The sequence below is a fragment of the Cimex lectularius genome, unplaced genomic scaffold (genome assembly GCF_000648675.2).
Source record: "Cimex lectularius strain Harlan isolate CLEC.00 unplaced genomic scaffold, Clec_2.1 scaffold6, whole genome shotgun sequence".
Classification (NCBI taxonomy): Eukaryota; Metazoa; Arthropoda; class Insecta; order Hemiptera; family Cimicidae; genus Cimex; species Cimex lectularius.
Genome location: NW_019392677.1, coordinates 2,858,371 through 2,880,014, shown reverse-complemented (window position 1 = coordinate 2,880,014; position 21,644 = coordinate 2,858,371). Strand labels below are relative to the sequence as shown.

The window sequence follows — 21,644 nt, the reverse complement described above, 5'->3', positions numbered from 1 at the left end:
ATTACAATAAGATTAAAGATAAATAATTCAGGATTTTTAAACAGCCCATCTTCCACATTTTTTTATTTTATTACAGAATTCTTCTCCAGCTGCTTCTATTTTTTTTATAGTTGATTCAACTAATCTCAATAAAGACAGTTTTGGGTTTCATTTTTTGTAGCATGTGCAATACACATGATATTAAAAACTGAAAGAATGCAAAATTATGGGTGAGTGTATTTTTTTCCTTTAGATTTTTTCCTTTTACATTGATGTAAGAGAAACCACATCAAGTTTTGATACATCCTTTATTTTGTAGAAATTCTCACAGTAATATTCCGCTGCCTCTGATTACGTATACTATCTCTTAACATCAAGCTGAGGAGGAAGACACACAAATTTGGATAGGTTTCTTTAAGGATTTTTGCACAGCTTTGGTACTTCTTTTTTTTAATATTTATTTTACTGCTTTTTACTTTTAACAGTGTTTGTAGCTGAATTTCTAGAAACTTAGATTGGCTGTTTTTAAAGTAAAAATTAAAAACTGGTTTTTTTTAAACTTTTTTATATTAATACCTTACTTTTATTCAAATCACCAATTATAATGTTAAATGTTAAATCAATGGTAAAAATTCTGTAATAAAGTGAAATTTCTGAGAAAAATGTGTAAAATGAAGAAAATATGTAAAACATGTACATTGTAAAATATGAATTTACCACAAAATATAAAAAATATGTTACATTAACACGTTTTAAATTGCTTCAAAATGTCATAAAACATCAATAAGTATCATTAATACAGTTGATACAGAGGAAGGAGGACATGTATCATTTTGGGGCCATTTGTCCAAAATTAAAAAATTTGCATATTTTTACTAACAGCCAGATAGTTAATACAATACTGCAAACTTTCCTTTTTAATTATATGTAAAGCTCTGGTTTTCAGAAATGCCACTGGATTAATCATGTTAAACTAATGGTATTACGATATTAATGTACAATGTACAACAATGAACATACAAAGAACAGCTCTCTCTTTTTTTTCTATTCTTCTCTTTCTAGCTTCTTACTGTCACACATTCTCTGCTACTCACCCCCTCTCTTTCCTATTCTCTCTATTCCTCTATCCCTGTCCTTCTCAATTCTTACTGTCACACCCTCTCTCTTTATACATTTGTTGCTGGTTGACTTATTTATAAGCATGTCAATTATTTGTTATTGCTAAATCTATTCATGTATTTGTAGCTCACAATCATGTTTGGAAGAAGGTACTTTATTTAATTTAAAAAAACCCTCTCTCTGCCAGTCACTCATTCTCTCTTTTCGTTTCTACCTCTCTCTTTCTAACTTCTTACTGTCACATCTTCTCTCTGACACTCACCCACTCTCTCTCTTTTTCCATCCAGCCCTCTATCCCTGTCTTTCTCAATTCTTATTGTCACACCTTCTCTCTTTATATAAAGTATAGTTTGTTGCTGGTTGATTTATTTATAAGCATGTTAATTATTTGTTATTACTAAATCTGTATATGTAGCCTGCAATCATGTTAAACTAACATTATTATGATATGTATAATATACAAAAACAATAAATATACAACAGATATGGCCACAATGGTTTAGGTGTTGACACGGCGCTCATCCCTGTAAGGCAACGGTCCCGGATTCGAATCCAGCTGCCCTGCTTTCCAACCTGACATACTTACAAATGGACTTTTTTTCAAAAACACCAGCACCTCGAGGGTGGATATAACCTCTGCTGTTGCGGTCTTTCGTTAAAAAAATAAAATTAAAAAAAATATATAAAAAAAATAAATAAATACAAATAAACATACAAAGGACAGCTCCCTCTCTCTTTCTTTCTCCCTCTCTCAATCTCTCTCTGTTTTTTTTTATATCGCTCTTTTTCTCATTCTCAATCTCACACCCTTTTTCTGCCAGTCACTCTCTCTCTTATTCATCTCTCTTAATTACTTATTTATGATATTTTATATAATATAGGTATAACATTTACTTTATAAGGATTTTTTAATTGTAATTTGAATATGTTATTAATATAATTAAAATTGTATGCTTAGATTTTAGGGATGGTTAGGGATTTTAGAATTAGATTAAAAGGAACCATACAAATGACCTCAATAAGAAATTAACATGTGTCATATCATATGGACATGAAATAATAAATAATGTCTATTATTGTAATGGACTATATGTAATAATATATTTTTAATTTAATAATATTTTTCCCTTGATAGGTAAAATAATAAAAATTTTGTTATATTGTAACTAGCTGGAGGTAAGTGTTGCTAGACAGAAACTCCACCTTTACCATTGTATATAATGTTTATATTTGTAAATAAAATTCTGTTCTATTCTGGACTATATGTATAAATGTGTGGTGTTTAGTGACTGTTAATTAATGATTTTTTGGAGATCATGTGATGGGGTCTGGTGTGACTTCAGAAAAACATTTTCTTTATCTTTATTTGATCTTCAAAACCTGGGATTTATAAACATTGTTTAAATTATACAAATACATGTATGATACAAAAAAAATGAATTTATACAATGATGGAAATTTTAGACTCAAAGTATTTTATTCACTCAAATTATGTTTTTTGTGTAGATGTGTCATTACTGTGTTTCGTGGCACATCTACACAGAAAACAAACACTTTGAGTGAGTGCAGATACTTTGATTTAGTCTAAAATTTCTATCATTGCATAATTTCATTTTTTCACATCATACATGTATTCATTTAAAGTATGTTAGTAATGAATTTATACAATGATAGAAATTTTAGACTCAAAGTATTTTTATTCACTCAAAGTATGTTTTTTGTGTAGATGTGTCATTACTGTGTTTTGTGACACATCTACACAGAAAACAAACACTGAGTGAGTACAGATACTTTGATTTAGTCTAAAATTTCTATCATTGCATAAATTCATTTTTTTCACATCATACATGTATTTGTATAATTTAAACAATGTTTATAAACCCCAGGCCCTGAAGATGTTCTCATTAAAGATCGAAACGTTGGTACGATAAAGAATACATTTTTCTGAACCAGACTGCACACACGATATCCAAATAATTATATGTATAAAGTAAAAAGTTTTGTATGTTTTAATAAAATTGAATCAATGCAAGATATGAGTGTTTTTAATGTTGAAACTGATTTGTAGTTTTTACAATTGAACAAAGATCACAGTAATGATATTTTCTGTTTCTTCAACTACATTCCAGTCATTAGCTTTTTTTCAGCCAGTTCAATTTTGTAATAAATCTAGGGTAAAAAAGCATATGACTAAATTATTTAATTCCGTTTGAAAATCCAGTGGGAGATTTAGTTTTATTTGTATTTGCCGGTACCAGGTAGCGGTTTATTCCACCAGTTCGCAGTGCAAGTGGGCAAGATCTGGTTGATCAGGATCCAGTTCGTACCTCGTTCAGTCTGCCAGTTCTTTTGGGCCGGTTTTCCCTGAAAATTGAATCGTGTAAAGTCCGCAGTACGAAATGGCCAGCTGTCTCAAGCTGATTCAAAGAAAAGTACGTAAAATTCCATATTTTTTAAATAATTTTATTTATTTATTATATATTTTTTAACAATTCATCCCTCTATATAAAATTGCCCTTAAAGATTAAGGATCCCCGCTTCTTTTTTTAGCTCTATTTGTTCCTCTTTTTTTCTTACTTTTTAATTCCACTTGGTCAAAAATACCACACGATTGACCTTAACAATTATTTTTTATACACGGCTTACAATTTTGAAATATTAAATCTGATATTTGAGCTATTTGGGTGTTTAACCAGCCGGCAATTTTATCACCTTATTAATGATTGATATAAATTGAAGACAATATAATTTATAAATCCGACCTATATAATTATGCTATTCCTGTCCAATTACATAAAAGGGGTTTATTTTCTCATTTTGATAACAAGCCAAGGTTATAATTGACACGTTTTTCAACAAGTTCCAGCGATGAGAAATATGTACTAGTACTAACAAAATTAGCCAAAATATAATTTTAACTTTACCTTGTCACCTTTTTCTTCCAAGTGACAAAACAAGTGAGTTTTTGTAAATCATTGGGCATTCCCAATCAAACAATAACAGATTATCATTTGTTCGGAATGATTGTCAGATAATATAGTAAAAATGATAACTTTATCTACATTAAATTTTTTTACAAACGATACCTTGTTTAGATATGCCAGAGATGCCAGTAGACAGAGGTGAGTGCGCTGGGAGGGGATCCCTAATCTCTTCTAAAATATAACAAGGGTGCAAATAATTATACATTTTATCTAAAATCTTGGTTGAGATGAAAAAGTTAGTGTCACGAGTGGGATTCGAACCCATGACCTTCGGCTCAATACGTCGCTGTTCTAACCACTTGAGTTATCGTTACTATATGAAATCTGAAAGTGTAGTAAACACACACTTCACAAATTCAGAATTAAAATGAACCAGTGACTATTTGGAAAAGTATGTTTTTGGGTGGATCTCAACCTCTAAACTAATGAGAAAACGTGTGACCCTTTAAAAAGAACAAACACAAACATGAAGTTGATAACGGTTGTTGGTCGGCGAGTAAGTGAACTCATGATGAACCAGCATTAGGACACATTCAACAGTTCCTCGCTGAAGATAGCTCTATGCTGAAACACGCATGAGTAGTCTAAACAAACCCACAAGTGAAGGTAGACCCGATAATAGGCCCGATCCCACCAACATAAAACCATTAAATATACACTTATGGATAATTTATTGCACTACTCAATTTATTTATTTAAAATTAAATCAATTATCTTTCTACATTAGCTACAGCTTATTAAGAGCTATTGTAGTCAAAATAAACAGTAAATAATGCTTTATTTACTTTTGCCCTGATTCCATTCTGCTATGCCTAAAGATCACGTTCAGTTAATCTTTTTCCTTTGTTTATTTCATTGGATGTTATTCTTAAATTTTTTTCAATGGTTCCAGACAGGCATTTGAATGAATATGTCAGTGTCAGGGTCATAACATTATTTGAGGAAAGGTACAGCCAGCGCGATGTCACCGGGAGACTGTTATTAAAATTACTTTGGCGCTTCAGAAAAACAGGACTTCATGCTAAAAAGCCAGGACCGGGTTGACCTAAATATAAATGTAGAAATCCCTTAGATTGTTGGCTTAATCATTTCACACAATTGCCTTCGGAATCTGGGATGAAATTAATGGCAGTTTTGTTTGGAAATTGTCTAATAACCAATGTGTGGTGGCTCAAAAACGTGACAAATTCTCAAGAAGAAACGAGATCGTTTTACTTGTTTTGTGTTATTACTGTTTAAAAAGAAATTATATAAGCTAATCAGATTGCTGCATCACGCACAATTTGTTATAATTGTTTATGTGAGAAAAGCCAATTCACTGGTAGTGCAAAGTATAGATGGGAGAACTGCCGCAGTAGTGGTTAGTGTGATGGTCATGGGTTCGATTCCCACATTACCCCTGGCCCTTTTTCGTAATAATATTGATTATTTAATAACAACAAAATTATTCAAGGCAAATATTTTAGAGCATAGTAAAAACCATATGCCAGAAACAATTTGATAGTATATTTTGACTTATTAGTATCAGAAATAAATGTAGAAGTAGAGATAATATTACGAAATGTGTGATTCTGTTTTAACAGTGTTAGAACAACCTTTTATGTTGAAATTAATAAAAATTCTGTCATTCATATGTGTTTATCATGTGAGTTATGTAAAATGCCTTATATAAGAAAACTCCTTGAAAAAAATTACTTCGTCCACCTAATTGAAATTGGGAAGCGTATAAATGAAAATCTGGGGTCATAATCTCCTCAGTTTTAATATCACTGTTTATAGTAAATAGAGTGTCAACAAACAATATAAATTATTCATGAAAAATAGTTTTTTTAGTGATAGGCAATATTTATTTCAGTTAAATATAACATATTAAATATAACATACAATTTACATACACAAATAATTGCTTGGGATTATTTGATTTCTATGTATTCACATTTTATCTAAATTGAATTTTTGCATAATTTATAACTAACCAAAATTTCTGTTTTGAGAAATATACAAAAACACTCTTGCATGCACAAATAATTTCTTTATTATTGTTATTATTTTCACTATTTTTCGTGGTCCGCTTGACCAATTATTACGGTTTTATCTCAACTTAAAACCTTAATTAATTGTATGATTATTATTATTATTATTATTAATGACGAAAGATCCGTTGCCTATTATCATTTGCATTTGATTTCTTTCTAGGGCCCGTTAGTTGTAGGCATTCAGACAAGATGCATACACCAAACGCTCGTAGTCAACACTGCTGCAATGAGCAAGTTCGATGTAGCAGAGCTTCCTTATAACAAACTGGAACAAAAACTGGATGTTGTACGAAAAAGGTTTACACGCATATTACAATCTGTTAATTTTTTTTTCACATAATATAACGTTTATTATTCTTTTTAGGTTGAATCGACCTTTAACCCTATCAGAAAAGGTTTTGTACTCTCATCTCGATGATCCGAAAAATCAGGAGATTAAGAGAGGTTTTTTTTAACTTGAAATATTTTATTTTTTTAATTTAACCCAATAGATAATGTATCACTAGATTAACTATCTTTAAATTTGCAAAAAAAAAAAAATTAAATTGTATTTAATAATAATAAGAGGTTGTTCCTTTTGTGCAACCATTCAGAATTGTAAAGTGAATGTATGTTATATAGGTGAATCTTACTTGCGACTTAGGCCCGATAGGGTGGCTATGCAAGATGCCACGGCCCAAATGGCAATGTTGCAGTTCATTTCTTCTGGACTTCCTAAAGTTGCTGTACCTTCAACAATCCATTGTGATCATTTGATTGAGGCGCAAGTGGGAGGAGAGGAGGACTTAAAAAGGGCCAAAGACCAAAATGAGGAAGTTTATACATTCCTCAAGACTGCCGGTGCCAAATATGGAGTTGGCTTCTGGCATCCTGGTTCAGGCATCATCCATCAGGTAACAACACAAATAACCAGTTGCATTTATGCTATTATGTTCATTGTCATTTTTGTTTTTAGATACTCCTAGAAAATTACTGTTTTCCTGGACTCCTCATGATTGGAACTGATTCTCACACGCCCAATGGCGGTGGGCTGGGTGGCCTTTGCATTGGTGTTGGTGGTGCTGATGCTGTGGATGTAATGGCTGACATTCCTTGGGAACTGAAATGTCCAAAAGTTATTGGTGTAAAACTCACTGGTTGTTTGAAAGGATGGACCTCGCCTAAAGATGTTATCCTTAAAGTGGCGGGTATTCTCACCGTCAAAGGTGGCACTGGTGCTATCATTGAGTACCATGGACCTGGAGTTGATAATATTTCTTGTACAGGTACAAAAAATTTAATTTCTACTTTCACTAGTTTTCGTGGTCTGCTTGACCAATTGATAAATTTATTCTGCAATTTAAAAAAAAATCAGATTAGACAGTAATAAACTTCTTTAGATATTATCTTATTGGTTTATTGACCTGAGATAAGAGAAGTTTTTCAACAAATCTCAATAAAAATTCATGTTTTGCTTTTCCCTGCATTAAATTCAAAATAATTTTTGATTATTGGTTACATTCAAGTTTTTAATAAGAATATTGGTATATCTGCCTTAGGAATGGGTACAATTTGCAACATGGGTGCTGAAATTGGAGCAACTACTTCTCTTTTCCCATTCAACGATAGGATGGTCAGCTACTTAGAAGCCACTGGGAGAAAAGAAATTGCCGATCAAGCTAAGAAACACACAAGCTTACTTACACCTGATGATGATGCTCCTTATGATCAAGTAAGTTCGAAAATATTATCAAAATTAGGTCTATTGTGAAATATGTTTATAAAAAGTTTTCTTTATGGTAGTTAATTGAACTTGATCTTTCTACATTGCAACCACATGTAAATGGTCCATTCACTCCTGATTTGGCCCATCCCATTTCAAAATTAGGTGAAAATGCTAAAAAAGCAGGCTGGCCTTTGGATATTAGAGTAGGTATGTAACAATACATATTTTGTTTTTAGTAGAAATAATATTTATTGCTTACTTTATTTTGAAATTGTTAGGTTTGATTGGCTCATGCACAAACTCAAGTTATGAAGATATGGCTAGGTGTGCTTCTATCGCCAAAGAAGCATTGGCACATGGCATCAAATCAAAAATACCATTCAACGTGACTCCTGGTTCAGAGCAAGTCAGGGCTACTATTGAGAGGGATGGCATTGTAGGTACTTTCATATATAATCTGGACTGGTCATTTCTCAGTTTAATTCTTAATTTCAGGCACAAGTTTTTCGCGATTTTGGTGGTACTGTACTTGCAAATGCCTGTGGGCCGTGCATAGGTCAATGGGACAGGAAGGATGTCAAGAAGGGTGAAAAGAATACCATTGTCAACTCTTACAACAGGAATTTCACTGGTCGTAATGATGCCAATCCGGCAACCCATGCATTTGTCACATCTCCTGAACTTGTCACAGCACTTTCACTCAAAGGAACTTTGGACTTCGATCCAATGACTGAAACTCTGACAGGAAAAGATGGTAACGTGATTTTCATATTTTTATTTTTTATATATTTTTTAGATTAATGGATTAATTATATTTTAAATTAAGGCAAGGAATTCAAACTGTCCGACCCGTTTGGACCAGAACTTCCTGCCAAAGGTTTCGACCCTGGTGTTGACACTTATCAAGCACCTCCATCCGATGGCAGTACTGTCACTGTCAGTGTTGATCCAAAAAGTAATCGTCTTCAACTCCTTGAACCATTTGACAAATGGGATGGGCAGGATTTAGAAAATATGACTATACTCATTAAGGTTAAAAAAATTGATTCATTCAAACTACGCAAATACAATTAAATATATATTATTTTCAGGTAAAAGGAAAGTGTACAACTGATCATATCTCTGCAGCTGGACCGTGGTTGAAATACAGAGGCCATCTTGACAACATTTCCAACAATCTTTTCCTTACGTGAGTACATTATTGATTAAAAACCAAGACCGTGGTGAAACCTGGCAATTTTTTAGAGCAACAAATGCTGAGAATGGAGAGATGAATAAGGTGAAGAACAGGCTGACAGGAGAGTGGGGTACTGTGCCAGATGTTGCTCGCGCTTACAAGGCTAAAGGTGTCAAATGGGTTGCTTTTGGTGATGAGAATTATGGTGAGGGCAGCTCACGAGAACATGCCGCTCTTGAGCCAAGACATCTTGGCGGTAGGGCTATCATTGTGAAGTCGTTTGCGCGAATCCACGAAACAAACTTGAAAAAGCAGGGTCTCCTTCCACTCACCTTCTCCAACCCTGCTGACTATGACAAAGTTAAGCCTGAAGATAAAGTCTCACTTGTTAACCTCAATGATCTTTCTCCTGGGAAGGTAAATTTTTAATTACACAGTTGTATTTTTTTTTCTTTACACATTCATGCTTATATTCTTATGAAATAGTTAATACAAATATGTCTATCTACCAAACTTTTACTAGTCAAAAAAAAAAAAAAAAAAAAAATACAGAAGACCAAAAGAATCACTGCCGTACTCAAGTACAATTTTCATATCGGGTAGCATTCTTACTTGCTTTCTGTATGGCTTCAAGATGACACCTTCAGTTAGGTGGGACGCATTGAGCATCCTTTTTCTTCACTGAGTATGACACATATAGGCTCTGACCCCAAAACTTCCATGTGTCCACCATGTATGGCTAATTCAGAGTCGGCTTAGTACGATCTATGTGCAAGAACGACTTGGACGACTGTGTCTACTTACACCTTTTCTTTATTGCTTGTTTTTTTTATCCACAATAATAAAGTCTGGAGGGCATCCGCATGTCCATTGCCCTCCAGGCCGATGTATCGGCGTACCCAAACAACTACTACTACTACCATTTTTTTGAGACTTTGTATATATATTTTTTTATTTATTTATTTTTTTTTTGTTATACTTTTTTACCTCTTACGTGTATAGACAATTCATGTGCAGCTACATTCTTACTCAACAAAACTTGGAAAATGTAACATTATTTTATTCAATTATATTTCTATCAGTCTATCCAAGAGGCCATTCCGTTTAAGGAAATATTTTCAATCCTGATGATATATTTTATCCTCTTAAACTCTACCTGGTTGTGATAGTCCTGCACCATCCTTGTGAACCCATGTCTACATTGAAATTTCTCTACGAGCCACGTATATTGCTGACAACTTGTCTACCTATTACAAGTCACTTAAGCATTTAAACAAAGCCTTAATTTACTTGATAGAATAGAAAACACTGTATCATTTTAAACAAAAATTTAATTATCTTTATAAATAATAACTGTTTAAATGTAACAAGTTTTATCTATCTGAATGATTTGCTGATGGTTATAATTCTTAATTTTTTACAGCAAGTGAAATGTATTCTTAAACATGCGGATGGTTCTACTGATGAATTGATGCTTAATCACTCACTAAATGGACAGCAAATTGAATGGTTTCAAGCTGGTAGTGCCCTTAACAGGATGAAGGAGCTTGCTAAGTAAATCCCCGTAACTTTTGCATAAAAGATAAATTTATTATTTATCAGTTTATTTTTAAAATTTTTAAATATTCAATATTACATTTATTTGTTTCTTTAGGAAAATCACTGTAAATAAATTAGGTATTTGTTAAGAAAAAAACTTTAATGCAATTTTTAAAATTAGAAATTGTTGAACTTTTAACCTAAATGAAATGATATTGAATAATAGATAATGTTAAATCTAGTTTTGTAAGATTTTAGAATTGAAAGAAGGAAAAAGGTAATTTATGTATGTCAAAAGCCTGCAATTATAAATAATGTATATATATTAAGGAATAAATAAAAGTATGTTGATTTATAATAATTTGATAAAGGCCCTTCCCTTTATTTTTAAACATTTGGTGGACAAATGCTGCAATATTTTTGAAATACTTATTTACATTTTCTTTTTGTACAAGGGTTCAAAATAGTAGATTATGAGGGGGTTTGTGTTTTTTTTTTTGGGGGGGGGGACTAAGTACTATTTCATAGTCCTAAAATTGAACCTGCAAGTGGCCACATCATTGTTCTAACCGTTGCAGCCACCCCCTGCCCTTATTTTGTCCCTCCAATCCTCAGAGGTGAAGAGTCTTTATTAATACCACAATCTAGCTATTAACATAGCTAACAGGTTTTTATTTCAACCAAAACCTTACATGAAATGATTAATTAATTGAAAGAAGTATTGGTCAGTAGACCACGAAATATAATAGCTAGTAAGTTATCTTCGAAAGTTCTTAAATTGCTGTTTCACTACATCACTGCACCAGCAATAAATTGTGGGCGTGGCTTGGTTGTATTTGAGTCGTCTGACTAGGTGTCTACAGGTGGACTGCTTCTTCTATGTCCTTTAAGCCTTGGTGGGCTAAAGTTGCTTTATAGAGCTAGTTGCTTTATGTGAGGTCATGGTAGAGGTCTTTATTTCTGATGTACCAGGGTGCATTGACTATGCATATCATAAGCATAACTGTATTCTGAAATCTGTATGATTTGATGATTCGTAATGCTGGCACAGCCTCATAGATGCTCTATGTCCACATAGGCTTGAGGACCTGTTGATACAGTAAAATCATAACATAATTTGGAAAACACTGGTAGTAAAGAAAGCCAGTATGATGTGAACTTATGTTGCAACCTCAGTGTCATGATGACCTCAGCGATCTTCCAAGTTTTTGGTACAATTAAGTCTGAAGGCTGCATTGATGATCCTGGTCATATGGACATCTGCTTTTCTAGGCGACTCCTTGAGAATCTTTGCTGACTCAAGCTGGTTATAGTATATAGATCCTACATCTCCGAATTATAAAGTAGTGCAGTTTGGGCTGTTGCATTAAATAAAGTAGTTGTACAAAAATATAAGTAAAAACTAGATAATTTAAAAAAAACTTAGTACTTAAAATTTTGATGTTTTAATTTTGTTTAACTACAGTTCACAAACCATGCCACACTTATATTTCTGCTGAATCAAGATTAAAGATAATGAAGAAGTGTCTTGAGAAGAGAAAGAAGAATGGCAGGGTACGGGAGAAAATTAGAAATTTTATTTTATACAATGATCTTTTTTTTATTCTTTGTTTTTGGTTTAGCGATAATTGTGTCAAGTTAACCAAACCTCATGTGCTGACCAAAGTCACCTAAATTGTGTTTTATAAAATCTGACCAAGTGACAGTTAAATAAAGGTAAGGATATGGTTGTGTTTAAATATGTGTGCAAAAAATATGAACAATTTAGAGTTGATGTAGTGATGGTCTGCAAGTCAGTGATCTCATGCTGAGCTGGCATTGGGTTGCATTGCGAATTGGCATTGTAAATCTGTGAGGATTCACTGCGAAAATATGTTTTAGTATTTTAACTAACCTGCAAGTGAAATGGACCCAACAAGTGACCCAATGCCAGCTCAGCCTGAGCTTAGTTCAAGTTATAACATTATCAATTTCTATCAGACAAGTCTGCTTAAAGTTGCTGCTTTGGTTCATCAATATGCATTTCAGCAATTTTGTCATTTTCAACATGGTTCATCAACTTGCACATACATTTCACAATTTTTCATTTCACTTTTCACATTTTCTTTTAAACAGTACATATTTTATACTAAATATATATTTACATGATCTTATAAGTTGTAATCATTCACAAGCACAAATATCAATTTGCAGGACCACATTTAAAAAGGGATTTAAAAGAAATGTTACTAAAGGTGAAGCTGTGTGTCACAGAAAACAGAGGATGAAAAATTTTGATAATACAGTATTTTTAAAATCAAATATATCACTCTAAAAATTATTGAATTCATTGATCACCATCATGTTGATACGTATAATGTCAAAATTAAGAATAAACGTTACTAAAGCCATTAGAATACAATTAACACAATACAAGCTGTATGTTAACCCAGTTAAGAATATGCCATGTGAAGTATGGCACACAGACACTGTACGGCGTGTAGAGAAAGGTTGCTAGATGTGTCTTACCTAATTGATGGATGCAATTCCTTGGCTCCATATAGAGAGCATGTAGGAATGCCACCTGATAGTGGAATATTGAGTACCTCATCGACCCTCAATTAGGTTTGTTATAATTAATGTGTAAAGAGTGATGGAGAAATATCGATACTCTACTACTCTGAGTTGAATATGTTTATAAGAAAGAAGGAATTTAAAGTGAATGAGAATGGTTTTGGAGTTGAGGGGTGAAATGATCTAGTATAGGCTCCTGGAGCCTAACCTCTGCGGCTAGACGGATAAGTCCAAGGTCTGACCCTGTACTACAACCCCCGGGGATTCTTGACACCTGCCAGTAATTTATTGAAAATTATACAAAAGATGGAGCTGGTGGATTATGAGAAGTGATAGGCTCAACTCTATACACGCCTGCATACGGGGTCGCACAGAGATAGTACAAAAAAAAAAAAAATTGGGTGATAATACACCCTATTTTCAACTACTTCCAACATATAGTCCCTACAAGTTATGATTTTTTGCTAATTTTTCAATAGAAATGCCTTACTTGAGAAAAACTCATCAGGGCTGCCACAGTTTTGGTGGTGGCATTAAACTTATACTGTTTGCAACTGAAATAATTTTCAATTAAGAACCTTAATAAACGTTCGAATTTGAAACATACTACAAAGTTATGCATCAGACAGCGTGGTCATCATTTTAAAAAACAATTTGCAGTGTCTACTGCTTTTGTAAAACCTTCAATAATTTATTGTGGATAAAATTATAAAACATGAAAACTAAACAGTTTTATTATATATAACACCTGAGCCATGATCGTTGATCTCAAGTAAGTTTTTCAACAAGTGATATGCAGTAAGTGCACTAAAGTCAGGAGGGGTTATGGATATTCTTGTACTGTTTGGAAGCTTATCAAATAATGAATTTTTCCTGAAGTTTAACAACCTCTATGATTAAACATAAGAGCATACATAATTATACAGTTTCTTAAAAACCAAACTTTAACTAATTGGGAGTAGTTGCAAACAGGGTGTACTACTACTACTACTATAACAATTTTTTGCACTATCTCTGGGACACATATGTACACATGCAGATTTGAGTTTATATAAATCAGTAATTAGTCTGTTTATGTTTATAATCCTTGTTATATCATTAACATATTTTATTATTTTTAGAGCTCAAATTAACTTTTAAACCCATAAGCTGATCAACTAATTTGTACTGATTATTGTTTTAAATTGTCGCAATTAATTTCTAATATCCAAACGTGTCAATTAGTTCACTTCTGATGTATATCTGTTTATTATTCTTTTTATATTTATATTTTGTTCGTAAATTGAAATAAATTAACCATTTTCAAGAAAAATCGTCAGAGGTGATCTGAGTAGTGGTACACTGTTCAGTCTGCACTCTGCCAGCTGTTGTTGTGGTGGTGTACGTTAAACATCTTGTTAGTTGTTGTTGGCGTGTATAACTTGACGGCTAGAAATTTGATAGAAGTAAATTTGAGTGTCCTATTGATCTTTATCAACTGGTTTTTCACAGCGATTAATTAAAAGAGTAATTATTATCGTTTAAAATGAACGAGAGTACATTTGAAAAAAGGCCGCAAGTGACTCAGTACGAAAACGTCTAGTCACTCAGTTATCACGCAGTTACATTTCTCTTGTAAATAAAACGGAAATTCATCTATTGATGACACTAGACGAGACATCTCGGGAAATTTCGATGTTGCCCGTAAAATTAGAGTAAATCCCTGATTGGAAAATGAATCTCGAAGGTGTCAATCCATATGGAAATGGACTTTTATTCGCCGCTTTCAACCAAGACCAAGGTGATTTGTTTCAGCCTTTATCATTGATTCTATCTATTTCTTATTTGTTAGCTTTTATCAGTTGTTTTGGACATTTTCCTTGAAATATACTAATGACTAGTTAAAAAACTAACATTTTCAAATGAATTGATAAATATACTGCTCAATAGTTCAGTATGATGGTTCGAATCACAAACTGGTTTTTCCAAGTGATCCAGATTTTGTGCATTCAATGCTCAACATCATTGGTGTACATTTAGTGAAAAAAATCTGCATATAGTTTTTGTTATTTTTTATAAGTTATTTTGACCTTTTCTTTGATATACCAAAACTATAACATCAAGCGTTGTAAAAAATATAGTGCTTGATAGTTGAACAAGATGGTTTGACTCACAAACTGGTTTTTCCCAGTGATCCAGATTTTGAGCATTCAATACTCAACATCATTGGTATATACTTAGGAAAAAAGTCTGCATACAGTTTATTATTTTTTTATTAGTTGTTTTGACCTTTTCCATGAAATATACCAAAACTATAATATTTCCAAGCGTTGTAAAAAATATAGTGCTCGATAGTTGACTCACAAACTGGTTTTTCGCAGCGAGCTGGATTTGGAGCACAAAATGTTCAATATCATCGGCATTATCAAATAAAATAATTATCGATTAACGGTCACTAATCACCACATTATAAATCATTTCTTGATACAATTAAGAAATTTGCCGAACAAATGAGCCCTCTGTCTAATTGGTTAATTAATCTTTTGTATAGAATTAGTTAAATTCAACATTTAAATTGATACAGTTAGTAAAAAAAATCTTCATACAGTTTCAGTACATCATGTTGTAAAAGGTGCCGGGATTTGTTTATTTTTCATAATAAGTAGGCATAAAGATTAGTCAAATGTTATTTTTTTAACATATTTTTATTAATTTTACTTTGATTTGGTGGTAAAAATATTTTAAATCTAGAACGTTGTTTATTATTAATTTTTTTTTTTCAACTAAACATAACTTTTATTGTTATGCCATATAGTTTAATTAATTAATTTTGGGCAACGTACCTGGTCCCCCGTTCCAGGAGTTCCATTTAGCTAGTGAGCTATGGAGAGGGATCAGGGACATGACCCCCCAAAAAAATTTTCTTGATATAAAGATTATTAGTTGATTCAATTAATTAACGTTTTTAGTCGAGATAGAAAAGTCAGCATCACGAGCGGGGTTCGAACCCACGACCTTCGGCTTGATACGCCGCTATAGTTGAGCTATCGTTAATCGGAATTATTAGTTGACTTAAAACGTAAACTCAACATCAATAACTATATAGAGTTACTAATCCTTTTTACACTCTTTAGATTAAAAATAACAAAAATTAGTTCATTTTCATCCTTTCCAGAGCCAACTTTTCGAGTGAGGGGTTTGTTAAATTGTTGAATGAAACAATAAATTTGAATAAAACATTAATTTTTTTTTCTTAAAAGCATGGTTTTGAGGCGAGTCTTGCCTGGGCAGATGCTTTGGCCAACGCGGATACAGCATAAGTCTTGGGTGTGCAGTAATGTATGATGGTCTACAGAAAATTAAGGCCATGGAAGTCTCAATTAAATATGTATTTCAGCTAAGTATGATGGCTAGAGACGATCATTTATTGCTTTACTGCAATATGGAATCGTCATTTAATTTCCTTGATAGTCGATTCCTTACATAATGTAAGGGTGAGCTCTCAAACAGTCATCAGAAAGCATCATGAGAATAGCCTAGTCCTTAGACATCTATTACAGATTGTCTATTACTGGACAGGCATTGAATAGAAATGCAACTATTCACAAATCAGCATCTCGCTTGGACACTTAAACAGGGGGCTGTTCCCTTCACAGATGAGTCCGGTTTGGTTTGTTGCAATCAAATGACGAGGATTGTGTCTGTGGAAGATATAGAGAACGCTTTGCTGCATGTTACATGCGTCACAGCCTTTTTAAAGTTACAATGAATTGGCCAGCATGTTCTCCTGTCATAAATCTCATACTACACCTGTGGGGCTTGATAAGGAGACGAGTTAGACATCGTTTGCCTCCTCCAACAAGTGTTGAATAGCTGCAAATTGTTCTTGTTAAAGAATCAAATTCTGTTTCACAAGACAAAATCCAATCTTATTTACAAGGTGCCTAGGATAATTAAGTCCCTCTGTGAGGTCAGAGGAGGTATATGCGTTATTAAAAGTAAAACCAGGTAATAAATTTGTTAGTAAATTTTAATTCACTAAATAATTTTTCAGTGTTTTGGCAAGTTTTCTTTTGAACCATCATAATGAAACTCATGAATGTCTGATCTTGTTTAATTTGGTTTACATTAAAATAAGTGTGTAGTAATTAATGTAATAATAAAAATACATATTGGTTGAAATAAAAACAAAGTATGACTGGTTGGTTTTTTGACTTTTTTTTAGTATATAAGAGAAACATTTCATTCACATTTTTTCTCTCAGAAAGTTCAACTGGAGTAATGTCAAGTAAAAATTTGGAAACTACTATACAATAATATTAATTATCATATCACAATGATTTTTTAAAGGTTGCTTTGCCTGTGGTATGGATGATGGATTCCGGGTGTACAACTGTGACCCCCTAAAGGAGAAGGAAAGACAAGATTTTAGTGAGGGAGGACTTGCCCATGTCGAAATGTTATTTAGATGTAACTACTTAGCCCTTGTTGGTGGTGGGAACAATCCTAAATATAAAAGGAACAAAGGTGAACACAAAACAAATTATCATCCCTTGCTTTCTGTAGGCAGATTGTTTCAATGTAGTATTTTTTACATCCAGTTATGATTTGGGATGATATGAGAAAGCAGGAAGCAATTTCTTTAGAATTTTCTGCCCCAGTTAAAGGTGTCAGACTGAGAAGGGATAGAATAGTTGTAGTTTTAGAAGGGGTTATCAAAGTGTTTACGTTTACACAAGCACCTCAGCAGCTGCATGTTTTTGAAACAAACGCAAATGAAAAAGGTATAAGTAGAAAGCGTCTATCGAACTAACAGATTTTGAACATGAAAAATTTATTTTCTCAGGCCTGTGTGTGTTGTGCCCGAATAGTACAAACTCTGTATTGGCCTATCCTGGGAGGAGGACTGGGGAGGTGCACCTTGTAGACTTGGCCGATACCGAACGGAGACACCTAGAAGTTGCAGCCCACGAAACTGGCCTTGCTTGCATAGCTTTGAACCTTCAAGGGACAAGGCTAGCAACCGCATCTAATAAAGTACATATAAATGTTCACTTGATATCATTGCATGCACCGCTCAGTAATTTAAAAAGAAAAATAATTTTTTAAAAGTTACATATGATTTGTTGTTTTAAATTCATGTCATCATAAGGAATGTATTTAATATTGATTTTAAACTAATTTTTAGTAGAACTCACTACTACAAGCAAAAGCATGTGTGCAATTAATAAAAATATTTGTCATAAAATATCAACCATTTAAAAATATTTATATTAATAAATATGGTTAATGGCCCCTCTTCACAATGGCCCATCATAGTGATAATCATCCAGACCCTAGGCTATTTAGGATCATTTAAGTTTAGCTACACACTGGTGTTGATGATGGGGGCAATTGAAAGGTCGCAGAAATCTACTGCTGTGGGAAAACTCAGTCATCCCATCAACATCCACTAAGTGATTGTCATTGTGTGGATGAGCCTTTTTCTGAATGAATTGAATTATATTTAACGACCGGACTCCTTTGAAGCAACTACTGTCCTATTTAAAATTATTATTTTAAATAAATAATAAAGCATATTGTTGAAATTTTATATATTTGCTTATTCAAAAGCGAACTATTTATAGCTTATATTTAATTTGTACATTACATAATTAGTGAATCATAACTTTGGTGGTAAGAGCAACTCGAATTGTTATCTTGTTATATCACCTCTGTTTTGTTATAAGGTTAAACATGAGAAACTAATAATATAGTTAAATATAGTTAAATCAGGTAAGCAGGTAAGTCTGTATGAAGTCTGCACTGTGTCCATATTTTTTTTATTTTTTATTAGCCTCTACAGTCTCAAGTGTCTCTTCAGTTATATTTTCTGTAATTTGCATTACTTTTCCCATGAGTACAAACCTTTTCTTTGTCAGGTATTCATTGTAGCATATAATATGTATGTTTTCTCTTCTTCTTGGCAGACACTGTCTGTTTTCTGCAACTCCCAATATTTTAAAATTATACCTATTGAGTTGGTAATGTCCAATTAGAAAACTGGAAGGAACCTGTTCAGCAGAATTGTAAGTTTAGGCTAGACTTTTTTTTAACAAAGTCTTTTGTCTGTTGCTGTCCAGGGATGTTCCATCAGGTATGAGTTTTTAACATGAACCAATTAGCAATGTTTTTATTTATAGAAGGGTTCTACTGAAGCTAATGCCTTAAGCAAGTTTGATTGTCAGAATAGGTAGCAATATATTTCTTGCCTTCTATTCCCAGCCTTTTTATTTCTTGTGTATTGCCACAGATTCTACCTTACAAACCATGGTAAGTTTTCCAAGGGAAAGTGGTATTTTTACTTATTCCTGATTACCATTTGGTTTTTGAGCCATCCGTTCACCAAATAGAGACTGGTAGTCTTTTCTCGCATGCTTTTCTTTTATAAAAATATTTCAATAATGGCATCTACAGATACCCATTATTTTTGAAGTTCCTATCTTAGTTTTAATTGTTTTGTATCATGAAGGAGGCTTATAGGATTAGGAGCCTTCTTTGCATAATTCTGCACCGATCTGACTTCACCCTGGAGGAAAATGTGTAGAGGTAGAAGGTTTAATAAAATCTCCAGAACAGGAGTCGGCATAATTCTCATAATACTCCGAATATCTGGTTTGACAGCGTCTTTCCTGTACTCATTTCATTAATTCATTTCGAACTCTTAAACTTTTAAAATTAAAAAAAAATAAAATAAAATAAAACATGATAATGTAATCAGAGCTTAGAATCCTATTTGGTAGGAAAAACAGCATATCTTTATATTTATTTAATATTTAGATATTAACACACATTTTGAACAATGATATTAGTATGGTATGTGCTTTGGAGAATCAATTTAACGTAGATGAAATTAATCAAATAAATTAAAACTTACAGGGAACGCTTATAAGGATTTTTGATACCTCGAGTGGAGAAAAATTAATGGAACTTCGTCGAGGAGCCCACACAGCAGAAATTTATTGGTAGGTCTTTTTTTTGTTATTGTTTTTACTAACTTGTGCTTTGATAATTCTTTAATAAATAATGATTTTTATTACAGTATGAATTTCAACCAAGATTCGACCTGGTTGTGTATAGCAAGCGATCATGGCACAGTGCACATATTTTCAGTTGAAGATCAAAAATTAAATAAACAATCTAGGTAATAATTTATTTAAATATGGCTTACAATAGTTTGGAAGCATTTCTGATGTGTGAAAACTACACCACACCATTTTTTGTGAGTGGATTTTCCCTTTACTATTTTTCTGTTATGGGCAATAACACTTTTCTTAAGGTTTAAATCTTTCACTGAATATTTACCATTAGATTATTTTTTACAAAGGTTTGATTTTTTTTTTGTAATTGTAGTTTAGCATCAGCCACTTTCCTTCCGAAATACTTCAGCTCAAGGTGGAGTTTTTGTAAATTTCAAGTGCCTGACGGCCCCCGATGTATATGTGCTTTTGGTGCTGAAAATAATTCCATAATAGGTAAGAAAAGTTTTCAAGGCTTTGATTTAATTAAATGTTTTCATGTGCATTTATATTTCAGTGATATGCGCTGATGGAAGCTACTACAAATTCATGTACAACTCAAAGGGAGAATGTTGGCGAGACGTTTATGCTCAGTTTTTAGAAGGGCCAGATGATATGTCCAAGACTTGAAATATGTAGGCTAAATAAAATAATTAAAAGTCAGCCTGTGTATCCAAAAAAAATTTTTTTTTCATTTAAAAAATAATTTATTTTTGATATAGTTTTGTTATATTTCTTTCTCCTTTTTGACTTACATTGTAACTACACTGCTCCACAAAAAAAGTGGCGCACTTGGAAACTTCATTATTTTTTCACATACTTGCTCTTTTAGTAATATAACACCGATATTTTTTGTAAATGGTATTTATTAAAAAATTTGGTTCGTGTGGAAATAAAAATTCTCTCTTTTTTTTAATAGGGTGTATTTAACACCCCTTGCTCTTATTACACACTAATCTTCTCAGCATGCTCATAATTAAGCCTTTAACCAATTCTTGCGAAAATTAATCCCAAATCTCAACGTAACTTTCAGTCCAGCTAAGGTTGTGGGAGGGTTATTTCTTCGTTTTACCCAACATCTGAGCTCGTCACAAAACTCAGTGGGGTTCAAATCATGGATATGGGCTGACCTTAGAGTGCAAATATTGACATTGCGCAGATACTGCATAACACAGTGACAGTTGGTTTTGCAATATATTGCATAAACAAAAATTGCTCACCATTAACAGAAGCAAATGACACCACATATTCCTCAAGATTTCTTCATTACGACCTATTAAAAATGCGTAAATCTATTTTTGCCTCAAAATAAATGCTACTCCACACCATAACCGAACCTCTTCCGGCAATGCAGAGCTCTACAGTTACTCAATAAACTTGAAGATGCCCAACTGGTGTATAGAGAGAAAACTGGGACTTGTCTGAAAACATAACATTCCTTCATTACAGTTTCTGTCCGTTGTCAGTGAACCTTTCAAACTCAAGTGGTGATGGTCTCTGGTAAGCCTGGACTCG

The 21,644-nt window shown here is 32.8% G+C and overlaps 2 protein-coding genes and 1 long non-coding RNA gene across 5 annotated transcripts; 2 read left to right on the top strand and 1 right to left on the bottom strand.

The window, feature by feature from the left end:
* Positions 1-298: 298 nt before the first annotated feature.
* On the top strand, positions 299-12,864 carry LOC106673780 (probable aconitate hydratase, mitochondrial). 3 transcript variants are annotated; one of them, XM_024225499.1, is made up of 17 exons: positions 299-416; positions 3,357-3,530; positions 6,279-6,415; positions 6,483-6,562; positions 6,740-7,011; positions 7,074-7,383; positions 7,657-7,829; positions 7,901-8,030; positions 8,102-8,259; positions 8,319-8,577; positions 8,650-8,855; positions 8,915-9,012; positions 9,069-9,417; positions 10,424-10,554; positions 12,005-12,093; positions 12,162-12,255; positions 12,733-12,864. In XM_024225499.1, the coding sequence occupies exons 2-15, from the start codon at positions 3,498-3,500 to the stop codon at positions 12,036-12,038; spliced, it is 2,370 nt and encodes a 789-aa protein (XP_024081267.1). In that variant the 5' UTR covers positions 299-416; positions 3,357-3,497; the 3' UTR covers positions 12,039-12,093; positions 12,162-12,255; positions 12,733-12,864. The 3 variants fall into 3 exon arrangements, with proteins under 3 accessions (XP_024081267.1, XP_024081269.1, XP_024081268.1); XM_024225500.1 differs by lacking the exon at positions 299-416 and having other exon boundaries at positions 3,306-3,530; XM_024225501.1 differs by lacking the exons at positions 12,005-12,093; positions 12,162-12,255; positions 12,733-12,864 and having other exon boundaries at positions 10,424-10,606.
* LOC112126443 lies at positions 11,040-11,969 on the bottom strand. Its single transcript, XR_002909976.1, has 2 exons — positions 11,711-11,969; positions 11,040-11,627 (listed from the first exon to the last, which is right to left on the bottom strand). It is a non-coding gene; the product is annotated as an uncharacterized LOC112126443 (long non-coding RNA).
* Positions 12,865-14,448: 1,584 nt separating the features above from the next.
* On the top strand, positions 14,449-21,045 carry LOC106673782 (WD repeat domain phosphoinositide-interacting protein 3). Its single transcript, XM_014406040.1, has 8 exons — positions 14,449-14,872; positions 17,422-17,598; positions 17,673-17,855; positions 17,918-18,108; positions 19,990-20,075; positions 20,153-20,254; positions 20,464-20,585; positions 20,647-21,045. The coding sequence occupies exons 1-8, from the start codon at positions 14,806-14,808 to the stop codon at positions 20,757-20,759; spliced, it is 1,041 nt and encodes a 346-aa protein (XP_014261526.1). The 5' UTR covers positions 14,449-14,805; the 3' UTR covers positions 20,760-21,045.
* The last annotated feature ends 599 nt before the right edge of the window (positions 21,046-21,644 follow it).